This window comes from Cavia porcellus, unplaced genomic scaffold (assembly GCF_034190915.1).
Source record: "Cavia porcellus strain 051 isolate PalLab524CR breed Dunkin Hartley unplaced genomic scaffold, mCavPor4.1 scaffold_11, whole genome shotgun sequence".
Lineage (NCBI taxonomy): Eukaryota > Metazoa > Chordata > Mammalia > Rodentia > Caviidae > Cavia > Cavia porcellus.
The window spans coordinates 58,118,647-58,131,901 of record NW_026947494.1 but is presented as its reverse complement, the minus strand read 5'-3'; the positions used below and the strand labels follow the sequence as shown (position 1 = coordinate 58,131,901).

Genomic DNA, 13,255 nt, shown 5'->3' with positions numbered 1-13,255 from the left:
TCAGACACTAGTCAGAGCTTTACAAGTTGTTATGGCTTGTATCTAGATGTCCCCCCAAAGCTTCATGTGATCATAGATGGAACTTTTTCAGAGGTGGCTCAATCTAGAGTGTGTAATGCTGGTGATTACTAAATTAGTACACTGGGTTAGCACTGACCTAATCCTGATAGCCTATAATATAAAAGTGCCAAAAAGCAGCTGCTAAGATCCCTTGCTTGCTTTATCTTCTGCCTACCATGAACTTTTTCTTTGCAGTGCCTGCCATCTTGCCTTTCCTTTTTGTCAGCTGACTATGGCCTGAAACCCCAACAAACAACCAAATAAACCTTTCTTCCCTTAACTTTGACTGTCAGGTATTTTGTCTCAGCAACAAGAAAGATCATTATGACACAATTGTAAAAGTCAGTTGAGCCTTGAAGCAAACTTTTGTGTCCTGTTAGAAGGAAAAAGAGGTGTAGAGCAATCTGCGTAAGTTATACACCTAGTGATTGAATATTCCAATGGGCCAGTACTCAAAGGCAAACAATCTAGTTCCACAGCATAAATACAACTGCTACACTAACCTGTTGAAATTACTGTATTGTCGTTAGTACTCTGTTGCCATTTTCAACACACCTCTGAAAAATGATTGTCAACTCTTTAAGTATCACATGTAACTGGATGTGGTGACATGTCTAATCACAGCACTTTAGCTAAATCAGGAAGACTGCCCCAAGTTCAAGGCCAACTGAGCTACAAGGGTAGCCTGGACTACATAGCAAGACCCTATCTCCAAAAGAAAAAAGGAAAAAAAAAAAAAAAAAAAAAAAAAAAAAAAAAAAAAGCATTGAGTTTGCCAGAAAAGGGGGGGGGGGGGGGACAATTTCATACTGATAGCTGCTCCAGCTCAGAAACCTGGAAATGTCTGTCCAACTCATATCCAGTCTGTCAGCAAATTCTGTTGGCTAGAAGTAAAAGTTACCACCCTAGGGGCCAGGGATATAGCTCAGGGGGCACAAGCACATGCCTGGCAAGTGCAAAGTCATGAGTTGATCCCCCATACCAAAAACAAAAAACAATAAAACCCTAGTAGAGCCGTCTATATAATTGCAGTAATTCTCTAGCAGGCCTTACTTCCTTTGCCCTTTTAAATTTCTAGTGTAGTATCTCTCAATAGCCAGAGTGAACCTTTTAACATATTGTCCTAACATATTTGTTTGCCCGAATCCCCCTGGTAGGTTTTCACTTATGTCTTGTACCACCCTAAACAACTGCAACACCATTTTATCCACATAACTTGATCCTGCTTTATTGTGTCTGTAGCATTTATCTTTGTGTACATTCCACTTTGTCTCTTCCCACTCTTTTCGATTTTTTAGAGTACAATAGTGCTTGGCACATAGCATTCAATATATATATTCACTAAATAATTGAATTTAACGTGTTTAAGGAAATTGGTAAGTTCCTTACTGGTCACGGTTGTCGGTTTCTCCCCCCCCCCTTTATTCTTCTCTTTTTCTTCTTAGTTTTGTGGTACTAGGGATTGAACCCAGAGCCTAAACACCTTATTAGCTTCCCCCCCCCTCCACTTTTTTTTTTTTTTTTTGAAACAGAGGCTGGGTAGACTGCTCAGTCTAGACTTCAAATTGTGATCCTTTTGCCTCAGACTCCAAAGTGCTGGGATAATGAATCTGCACACTAGGTCAGTTTGCATTTAACAGCTACTATGTATAAACTTTCTGCGTGTTTCATTTAATTCTCAAAACCATCTATGCCATTTCCATAGAAGACAAGAATCCTCTTTCACAACACATGTTTTAGTAGCACTGGATTTTGTTTCCCTGGACTTGTTTCTTCAGCAAGGTACTGGCTTTAATCTGACCAGCCTTTTAAGAATTTGGCACTCCATTTTACCAGAGATTGGTGGGACAGAAGGGAGCTGGCGTCTATAGCAACCCAGACGCCAGGACGCGGTTGAGGTTGAGCACGAAGCTGAAGGCAAGATCCCTTGTAAGGCCAAGTTCTGCACATCTATATACACCCATCAAAGCCAAGTTCACAACACTACCAGAACGCAGACCCATCCTCGCTAGTATCTAAGTCCAAACGTTAAAAAGGGACACAGCTGTCACATAAACCACTCCACTTCCGTAACCAACAAGCACCACGTGGCACGTCACCCAGCTGGCTTTCTGCTGGCTCCGCCCGGATGCCTTTAGGAGCGACCCCGCCCATCCCGGAAACGGGGCGGAGCTCCTTGAAGTCCGCTCCCAGTTGAGCGGAAGTGTCTGTTAGAGGCTCTCAGGCAGATTTAAGTTCCTACTGTGCTACGGCCTCACTGCTTTCGAGTGGAGTTGGGCTTTGTACGTGCAATGGCTGCGGATGTGAAGTCTCGAGCAAAGCGCTATGAGAAGCTGGATTTCCTCGGAGAGGGACAGGTGAGGGCTGGGACTGGATTGGGAGGGCCTGGAGAAGAGAGACCGCGCTGCCTTGGCCTCTACGAGTGGCGCTGGAGCCGGAGGACTGGGCCGGCTGCTTGTCTTCCCTGCTGCCCCTCGTTGCTTCCTGGGGGGACCCTGGGCCATCCCCTTTTCCTGAGGAGCAGGCTGGAGCGGGCCGTGAACTGCGTGGCCGCGTTCCAGGCCCCGCGCGCCCACGAGGAACCCGCGTCCCCTGTGAGCGCACGCACCTTGCCCCAGTTTGGCCTCTCTTTCTAGTTTGCTACGGTTTACAAGGCCAGAGACAAGAACACCAACCAGATCGTCGCCATTAAGAAAGTAAGTGAAATGTTCTGCTGTCTTCCTCGAGTGGCTCTGGGTGGCCATTTTCCACCCTTGGCCGCACTCCGATGAGGTATTACCGCTGTCGTTTCCAAGACGATCTCATTCCTGGCGCCTTGTGCTCCGAGATGGAGCTCTGGAATTGAACTAGGTTTTGCTACATGGATGTGACTTATAAAGAAAAAGCTGTGTTATTTTTGCTGCATGGCGTCGGACGTCAGCTAAGAGGACGAATCGCCCCATCTACTGAGTCCTTAAAACTACTGGATATTATATCTTTCCAGGTTACTGGGTCTGTCTCACCCCTAGCCATTCTGTATGTCATGGTTGTATCATCTCTGCACACATTTACCACGGAAGGTTTTCGGGAACATTAACAACGCTGGTGTGGTGCATTTTCCAAAATGATTAAAGAAACGCTTTTTTTTGTTTTTGAGACAGGGTCTTGCTATGTAGCTCAGGCTTGGCGGGGAATTCATGGTGATCTTCCTGCCTCAACCAGTTGTGTTGGAATTAGAGGTGTGCACCACCAGAGCCCGTGCTTATCTTTTCTTTTGAGTGTGTGTGTGTGTTGTTTTCCCATCCCAGTTTTAAACATTATCAGCCCTATCTATTGTAGACATTGAGACACTGGTGCTATCGACCTCCCCTTTCAAAAACAGTTTCCACTTCCACTAATTTGCTAACATGTATGTTTAGTTTTACAAAAAAGAATCATTAAGGTACTCTCTTTGACTTATGTTTTGAACATAAATATTGTTGATTCTTTTAAAGGTGAACATACTGAGTTTATCTTTTGTGGTACTAGAGATTGGACTTGGCCTTTTCCATGGTAGGCAGGTTCCCTACCACTAAGTTACATCCCTGACCCTTTTTACATTTTATTATTTTGAGACAATCTCTAAGGTCCTCAGGCTGGCCTCAAGACTGGTGACCTTCATGGCTCAGCCTCCTGTGTAGCTCAGATTACTGGTGTGTGTACCCCTGCCAAGAGCTGTGAGTTGTCTTTTGTGCACGTTTGCATTTCTGAAGAGAGTGTATAGTTGAAACAATGATGAGTTGTTGCTCCAAGAGTTTTGTTTTTTGGATTGTTTGTTTGTTTGTATTGGGGATCGCACTCGTGACCTAGTAGGCACTTATGCCATTAGGCTAAATCCCCAGCCCCTACCCCGAGACTATTCTAGCATCAACTTCTACCAGATGTGGTCAGATTGCTTCTAAAATGTTTAGACCAGTGTGCTTCCTATCACATTCTGCTAATTCTCTATTTTGTGGTAGTACAGGGGATCGAACTCATGACCTCATGCATGCTTATGCCACAGAGCTAAATCCCAGGCCCTTTTGTCACATTCCGAACATCTGATTTTCTGACATTTGTCAGTGAGTCAGAAATAGTATATTTTGGTTGTTTTGGTTAAAATTTCTCAGATCATCTTTTCTTAGACTTTCTCCTACTTGTTTTTTCATGAATTTCTTTATTTTTTTGATGGTGTTGGGAATAGAACCCAGGGCGTCACACTTGCTACCACTGACCAGTATACCTTCTTATTTTTTCTTTTCTATTGATTTTTTTGAATTCTTTCTTTCTTTTGTTGTTTGTTTTGATTTGTTGAGACAGGGTCTTGCTTTATTGTTTAGGCTGGCCTTGAACCAACTGTGTAGCCCAGACCGGCCTCAAACTCTTGGCAGCCTACTGAGTGCTGGGATTATGTATGTGCACCACCATGCCCAACTTTTGTGTGTATCCTGGATATTGATCCTTTGTCAGAAGTGTGCATTGCACATATCATCTTCCAGTCTTTAGCTACATTTTTAGTTTACTTAATGTTTAGGTCTTAACACCCACAATTAAAGTTTGTACATGGTACAGTATACAGTATACAGATCTAATAGGTTTTTTTCCCCAGCTATCCCAACACTATTAATAACCTATCAAAATACAGGGTCTTGTTACGTAGTTCAGACTGGTCTTGAACTTGTGGTAACCCTTCTGCCTCAGCCTGAGTGCTGGGATTACAGATGTGTGGCACTGCACCTCACTGATACCTGTTCTGTTCCCTCATATACTTGGGGGAATAGGTTTCAATATATATTTAGCTCCATTTCTAGGCACTCAAATTCAGTTCTAGTGACTAGTTCTTTTCATTCTTGCTGAAATACTATAGTGTCTTATAGTATTATAGTATTACCAGTGGCTATTAAGACCTATATACTGTACCTTGTTTTTCTTGGTCTTGGCTGCTGGATGAGCCAATTGGGAAATTTGAAACTATTAGCAAAATTTGACTAGGAACTATCCCTAGGTATTTGGTGCTACTATGGGATTATTGTTAGTTATGTTAGATTTGAAAATGCCCTTATGGTTAGGTAAGAATGTCTGTGTTTTTAGAGGTACTTTGAGAATAGGTATAAAATGACATGAAGTACGGGATTTGCTTTAAAATATTTTAGCCAACAAATGGGAATGGGTGAATAAATCAACTAAATGTAATAATATTAGTCACCGCTTAATGTGGGTACTGAAGTAGCAGGTATCATGAGATTATTACTTTTTATTATTTGGAAATTGCAGTAATTAAAACTTTTTGCTCTTTTTCTTGTAAATTTTAGAATCAATTTGTCTATTCTGAGTAGTATAAACATACATTTACACTGTTAGGTGGTTGTTCTAATAAACCCTTTTTTGGGGTTTTGTTTGTTTTTGTTTTGGGCAGTGCTAGGGAATGAACCCAAGGTTTTTTACTGAGCCATACTTACCGCCCCTTGCCTTTCTGATTCATGGTTTCCATTCTTTTTTTGCCTACTATTACTAATTACATGTGAGTTGCTACTTGCTTTTACTGTAGCTAAATTTTGAAGTGTTCATAGGTTGTGTTTTAAGTAATTTGCCAGGCACAATGGTGCACACCTGTAAACCCAGTATTCAGGAGGCTGAGGCAGGAAGATCACTGCAAATTTGAGGCCAACCTGAGTTACGTAGTAAGTTCAAAACCAGCCTCAACGACATAGCAAGACCTGTCTCAAAAGGAGAAAAAAAAAAAAAAAGGCTACATAATTTAATGCTTTTTTTTTTTCTTCTTGATACTGGGAATGGAACTCACGACTTTGCACTTACCAGGCAGGCACTGTGCCACTGAGCTATATCCTTGGCCCCAGTTATGCATTTATAATGTGTGTGGGTTTTTGTGTTTTCTTCTCTACCAGATCAAACTTGGACATAGGTCAGAAGCCAAAGATGGTAAGTATTCATATAAACTGACAAAATAGGAAATGTTTTTATTTTCATTGAAGAAATGAACAAAGTATTAGTAAGAGTTAACAGTGTTTATAGATAAAATTATTGCCGTGGTCCAGAAGAATAAAGACAGATTCGGCCTAGAGAAAAGACATTTTTAATAACTTTCACATTCACATCACTTAAGTGAATTGGAAGATAGCAAAGTTGTTAGTGCCCTGTCTTGCTGATCTCATTACTACTTTAAGTGTTAAGTGCCAAGTGCCCTTGATTTTTTTCTAAGTGCCTATTCCTTTGAGAGTTTAGGGTACCTCTTTATGGAAGTACACAAAGTTCTTTATGGCATGGATATAAAAGGGAAAGGTTTCTTTCTTATAACCTTTTTAGAGTACTAAGTCCTGTTTAATTATCACAACATAATTCTTACGAAATGGTCCATCATCTACCTCATTTTGAGTTCTATCTCTTGTATTAGAAAAGATACTATCTTCTCAGTAATTTACTCTTAATACAAGTAATATGTCCCTAATGTTTGTAGAGCAAGAGAAGAGAACCAGTTTACTTACCTGTATGCCACATATCTATAATATTCTTAGTCTAATGGCTTTCAGATGGGATGTGCTATCAATAATTTTTTAACCATGTATGTGTTAAGCTATTTTAAAAATAAAGCAATGTAAAAGAAAATCAGGTTTGTCATGAAAATTGTCAAACTTGCCCTAATTTTTCTATGTGATATTTGTTGCTATTTCTTACAGCGACTGACCTTTCCTAAAAATGTATTTGTAAAAAGGGTGGGGATTTTAAAATTATTATTTATTTTTTCTTTCCTTTTTTACATAGGTATAAATAGAACAGCCTTAAGAGAGATAAAATTATTACAAGAGCTAAGTCATCCAAATATAATTGGTGTGAGTATAATCTAAATTGTTTGATACTTGAGATCCTGCCTTTTTGAACATGATAGATGTTGGTTAAATTGTTCTAGGTGAGCCTTGTAGAAGCAAATGAGAAGTTGATTAGCTGGAATTATTTTTTATCTTAATTGTTCCTATAGCTAGTGTCTTTAAACTAAACCAGGTAAGTTGGTGCACACCTGTAATCCCAGCACAAATCACTTTGACTCCTAGAGAGCTCTGTTTAGCACAGTGCCTGCAAGTGTCAGCCTGTGGGGGATCCTGAGCACATTATCTCTCCACTGTGTGTCATGGCCTCTGCTTCCTAAGGCTGTCATGAGGTAGATAGTAGAAGACACAGAAAGGAAAGGATGTGGAATGATGTGCATAGAGAATCAGCTTCATTGCTTGGTTGTCAATGCTACTTAGAAGATTGTGTTAGGTTTTGTTACTGTTGTGACAGGTTCTCACTATGCAGTCCAAGCTGGACTTGAACTTGCTTACATAGCTCAGGCTAGTCTTGAACTCATGGTGATCTTCCTGCGTCAGCCTCCCAAGTGCTGGAATTATAGTTGCGCACCATCATGCCCAGATTTTTTTTAATTTGAAAGGTGGTCACCCTATGTTGTGCAGGCTGACCTTGTGTTCCTGGATTTAAGTAATCCTCCTGTGTCAGCTTCCTGAGTAGCTAGGAATGCAGGTTCATGCTTCTGTAGTTGTAGAGACTTTTCTTAAGTAATGTATACTTGGGAAGTTTTTTTGAATCGGAGACTGAAGTGAAGTTTGTATTATTTCTTAGTTGTAACTCCCCAAATTAGAGGGGACTTAACTAGTGATTTAAGAAGTAGTGTCATATTCTTGTGCCTCACAATACTAATTTCTTTACCACTGCAAAAAAGGACAAAAGACAAATTTAATAAAATGATTTCAGTTTTAGGGAACTTGCTAATAGTTCAAGTGTTTACATTTTTGTAAAATATATTTGTTGGTACATCCTGCCAACAGTGTTAAGTAGAGAATCACATTTTAACTTTTTAAAACTTTTGTTTTGTAGCTCCTTGATGCTTTTGGACATAAATCTAATATTAGTCTTGTCTTTGATTTCATGGAAACTGATTTAGAGGTAAGATTAAGATTCTTAGAGAAATTTTTTCTACAGTTTATAAAAAAAAAAACAACCCATAAATGTGGGGCTAGATTAGTTCATTAGCTCAAATACCTGCCTGGTAAGTGCATGGTCATGTGTTTGATCCCCAGAAAATGTTTATTTTCTGCCTTAGAAGGTACTAGTATATATTTATTAATGAACAAATGAATTAATAAATGAATGGTACTGTATTTGAATCACTTTGTTTCTCTGGTGTAAGAAATCAGAATTATAAATAAGGACCAAATATATAATAGATATTGGGAAATGAGAAGAAAATGTTCAAATGAGAAGGAAATCTAGGGAGAAAGGAGGAGAAAGGAAAGAAGGGATGAGAAAAAAAGGAAGAAATGAAAACAAAGTTTTTGTAAATGAGTGGAAGATGTGTTGAAGGAAGGAGAGGGGAATGGAGGAAAAGGAGGAAGCAAGACATATCATGTACAGATACAAATTCTCTAGGATAAATGTCATGTTTAAGGATACAAAAAAAGAAAATACAAAGTTCTCAAAAGTTTTTTTAAAAAAAGGATACTGATATTTTATTGGATTTGGCGGGGGGGGGGGGGTAGCAAGGATCAAACTCATGACCTTGTGCTTGCCAGGCAGGTGCTTATGCCACTGAGCTAAATCCCCAGCCTGATACTGATATTTTAAAAAGTGTTTAGTTTTGTTTAAATCTGGATAGACTGAAGTCAGATAGATCTCTTGAGATCCTTACTAGTGGTCACATACCTGCATTTCCAGTGTTAAATCTATACAGAGATTTGTACTTCATTAGCATTTCTGTCTACCAAGTTCCCTATAGCCATGACATCACTTTTAAAAAAACTTTTAGAAAAATTTTCAGAATTTTGAGCTTTTCCCTATACTGTATTACCATAGATTAGTGCCATGTTCTTGAAAGCCAATTTCTTTTTAAAATATAAACTCTCATGCTTTTTATTAATATTAATTGAATCTTAACTGACAAAGGATATAGATTACATTGCTAGCTGTTTAAGAGAAACAAAACATTGCCAATATAGAAATCAATGTTAAACAGTTGTTCAACTTTATTTGTAATCACTAAAATTGGAAGAAACTCAAATGTTTTTCATCTAGTGAATGTATGAACAACTGCAGTAGCTGGTATAATGTAATATTACTGGCAGGAGTTTGGCACTTTGCTGTAATCCTAGCACTCAGGAGACTGCTGCAGGAGGATTGCCATGAGTTCAACGCAAGCCTAGGCTGCATAGTGAGTTGAAGATCAGCCTAAACCAGCTGCAAGACTCTGCTTACATAATAATAATAATAATAATGCAATTCCTCTACTCAGGAATAGAGAGGGGGCTATAAACAAACCTAGGAATAAACTGGCTATGACACAGATTCTAAGAATGCCGTAGAAATTGAGCTGTGCACTGTACTCCACTGTTTTACCTTCTTGCCTTTTTCCTTTGGCCTGCTTTGTCAGTGTGGTGATTGGGCAGTTGTACTCTTTTGTCTTTGAAATCTAATAATTCCCCCAGGAAAAGAAGTGCTTTGTTCCCTTTGCTTCTAGCATACTTGTCTTGGTTGGTCAGTTAGCCTTACACATTCCCATCACAGGAGCAATCTGGTGCCTGTCCACATGGCTCCAGAAGTGAAATGGCCACACCTGTGTCCTCATAGAGGCCTCAGGTGGGGGATCATTCTCTTTATTTTTTTATTAATATATTTTGCAATAATGATAATTATTTTCCTCTTAGGCAGTTAGTACATACACACAGCACGTTTTAATCATTTTTACTTCTCTTCCTGTGTGGATAATTTGGGTGGGTGTGGGTTCTTTGCCTTTTTACGATAATTAGTAGCATCTCTGTTTTCCTCTACTAGATGCCAGTAGCATCTCCTCACACCCAATTGTAACAACTAAATACATTTTCCAAAACATTGCCAGATACTTTTTTTGGAAACAAAATTGCCCCTAGCTGAAAACTTCTTCAGTAAAGAATGCCAAAAAGTCAACACCCAGATTTTAAATACATAGTTTGAAAAACATTTACATTTCCACCACATCAAAATCCTTAAGTACCTGATCTTGAAATCACTGTGAATCCATAGAGAAGATGGAAGAAAGAAAACTAGGGCCTAAACTTGAATCAGTCATTCGGAATGTGGTGACTGCCTGAGTATTGGCCAGGACCTCGCAGAATAATGTTAGATTTTGAAAATGAAAGAATTAGTAAGTTAATTCTGTCTTAGAAGAATGCTTCATGCATTTCTTTTTTTGTTTTGTTGTTTTTCAAAGGAGAAAAAAAGATAAACGATGAAACTGAGTTATAAAACAGGTTAGTAGGACAGTTACAGTAGTTGATACATTGCATGTTGTTGTCTTCCTAATAGTCATTCGGAGTATAGGATATAGGCATATTAGCACAAAACATTCTCTTCAAGGAACAAAGTTACTATGTAGCTGTCTTAACTCATGTATAAATATATTTTTTTTTCTTTTTCTCTTCCTTTCTCCTATCATAATTTTTTTTAACAGTTTCGTCCCAATTTACAGTATCTGTTCTACATTTTGGATCCTATTTACTTGTTCAGCTTCTCACACTAGTGAGACAATATGATTTTTACACATGTGGGTTGGATATATTTCACTTGTGAATATGGTCTTGAGTTGTATCCATTTACCTATAAAAGTTTCCAGTTTATCCTTTATAGCTGAGTAGTACTCCATTATAAAAAAAAAAATCACACGACTTTTTTTTATCCATTCCTTGGTTTACCTATTACAAATTATGCTGCTATAAACTTGGGTCTACATATATTGCTGTGGTATGATGTTTTTAATTCTAGGAAGATACCCAGAGGGAAATAACTGGGTCAAATGGGATCTCTTTTTTTTTTTTTTTTCTTTTTTCTTTTTTCTTTTTATTGGTACCTAGGATCGAACTCACGACCACCTGCTTGCAAGGCAGGCGCTTATGCAGCTGAGCTAAATCCCCAGCCCCCAAATGTGATCTCTTATCCTACCTTGTTTATTAAGGGATCTCTAATTTCTACAGTGAGTGTACATTCCTACCAACAATGGAGGAAGGGTTCCTTTTTCCCCAGAGCCCCGCCAACATTTGCTATTGGTTGATTTCTTGATGGTAGCCATTCTTTCTGGGGTAAGATGGAGTGATGGAATCTCAGTATTGTTTTAATTTGTATTTCTTGAGTGACCAATGATGGTGAGCATTTTTTTCATATATTTATTTTCCATTTGTATTTTTTCATCTGAGAAGTGTGTATTCACCTTAGATGCCCATTTTTGGATTGGTTCTTTGGGGAGCCTAATTTTTTTAATTCTTTATATGTTCTAGATAAAGTCCTTTGTCTGAGGAACAGTTGGCTAAAATTTTTTCCCACTCTAGATTTTCTTTTCACTCTGTTGGTGGTTTTTAATAAGATGAGATCCCAGCTATTGATTCTTTGCTTTGAAGTACTTCCTATGCAGTTTGTGTTTTGTTCATAAACTCTCTGTCTACCCCTCTGTCTTCAGGATTTCTACCTACTTTAACTTGGCATGCCTATATCTGGTAGTCTGAGCAACTATTTAGATGATAACAATGTGTAGTATAGTAACTATTATTGATTTCCTACTGTCCTGGTTTTGAAATCTAGTATTCTTATTGTTTTGTTTTTATTATCTTTAAAACTTAAAAAAAAAAAAAAAAAAAAAAAAAAAAGATTTCTACCTGCCCTGTCTTCTAGTAGGTTAGGGCTTCTGTTACAATACTTATGTGGGAGTCATTGTTACACAGCTGGACTGAGCTGGGATCAGACACATTTACCAGAAGGCACATTTACCAGAAAGGCCATGTGTAAAGACCACAAATGTCTGCTACTTTTATACCAAAGTTACAAGCTTCAAAGTATTGCTTTCCTCCTAATTCCATAAGTGCATTTTTCTAGAAAGTGGTAATTCTAGAAATTCTGACAATATTTCCTAAAAAGAATCGGACAGTTTCTCTTGGAGAGTCTTCTTCTGTGTGTATATAATCATTCTAAATCTGTGCTTTTTGTGTGTGGGTGTGTGTGGGTGTGTGTGTGGAGTAGAGTTCATTTAGAATACTGATGTGTATCTGTGGATTGTATGTCTGTTTTCCAGGTTATAATAAAGGATAATAGTCTTGTGCTGACACCATCGCACATTAAAGCTTACATGTTGATGACTCTTCAAGGACTGGAATATTTACATCAACATTGGATTCTACATAGAGTAAGGTTTTAGTATTTTTTTTTTTTTTTGTCTTTTTCTTTTTCATCGGATCTGGGATTAAACTCACAACTGCTTGCAAGGCAGGCGCTTATGCCGCTGAGCTAAATCTCCAGCCCCCAAGGTTTTAGTCTTAATTTTAATTTTTTTTCTTCATTTTGTAGCACTATGGATTGAACCCCTGGCCTTCTACATTCTAAAGAAGACCTCTAACACTAAGCTACATTCCCCATCCCATTTGCTTCTTTATTGTAGTCAGGTTCACACAGTTTAGTATATAATGGTTCAGTATGTAGATTATTGAACAAAATAAAGATACAAGTGACCATTTTATCTCAGCCTCTTCTGTGTGTTCTCCAGTTGCAGCAGGTGATACTGTGAGGACTCCAAGTTACTGTGTGAAGTTTAGAAGGAATCTAGTCCTCCCTTTTTTTGTGGTACTGGGGGAAAAAATCTAGTGCCTTTTGACCACCAAGCTACATCTTCAGTTTTTTCTTATTTTGAAATGAGGTCTTGTGCTAACTTGTCCAAGCAGCACTGAAATTTGCGATCCTCTAGCCTGAGTCTCCTTAAATGCTGAGATTGCAGGCATTCATCACCATGCCCAATTTAGTTCTTATTTATGTACTTATTTTTCACATATGAAGAGCTAAGTTAATAAATGATTAAGGTGGTTTTTTTCAAAGTCAGCAGTTGATAACCAATTGAGTGCTAGAACCAAGGTCTTTGCTTTTAAAATCTTTCAGTTCCAGAATTCTTTTTGCTCTACTGTTACAGAAAACTGGATTAATTTATACAGTGGAGGGCTAGGGATATAGCTCAGTGGTACAGCATCTGCCTGGCGAGTGCAAGATCCTGAGTAAGATTTCCAGTACCAAAAAAAAAAAAGAATGAATTTATACAATGGTGGTTTTTCTTTTCTTTTTTAAAGACAGAGTCTCACTGTATTTCAGGCTGGCCTCAAAGTCATAGTGGTTCTTCTGCCCCAGT

The 13,255-nt window shown here is 38.4% G+C and overlaps 1 protein-coding gene across 6 annotated transcripts in view; it reads left to right on the top strand.

Annotated features, from left to right (window-relative positions):
- The first annotated feature begins 2,211 nt into the window (after positions 1-2,211).
- Positions 2,212-13,255, top strand: part of Cdk7 (cyclin dependent kinase 7) — a 35,052-nt gene continuing 24,008 nt past the window's right edge. The window contains exons 1-6 of one of the 6 annotated variants that reach the window (XM_003460948.5): positions 2,212-2,417; positions 2,697-2,756; positions 5,964-5,997; positions 6,838-6,905; positions 7,945-8,013; positions 12,158-12,268. In XM_003460948.5, the coding sequence (XP_003460996.2) occupies positions 2,352-2,417; positions 2,697-2,756; positions 5,964-5,997; positions 6,838-6,905; positions 7,945-8,013; positions 12,158-12,268 (408 nt within the window). In that variant the 5' untranslated portion in view covers positions 2,212-2,351. The remainder of the gene's footprint in view (positions 2,418-2,696; positions 2,757-5,963; positions 5,998-6,837; positions 6,906-7,944; positions 8,014-12,157; positions 12,269-13,255) is intronic. The other 5 variants (XM_063258303.1, XM_063258302.1, XM_063258305.1 and 2 more) reach the window with 5 other exon arrangements.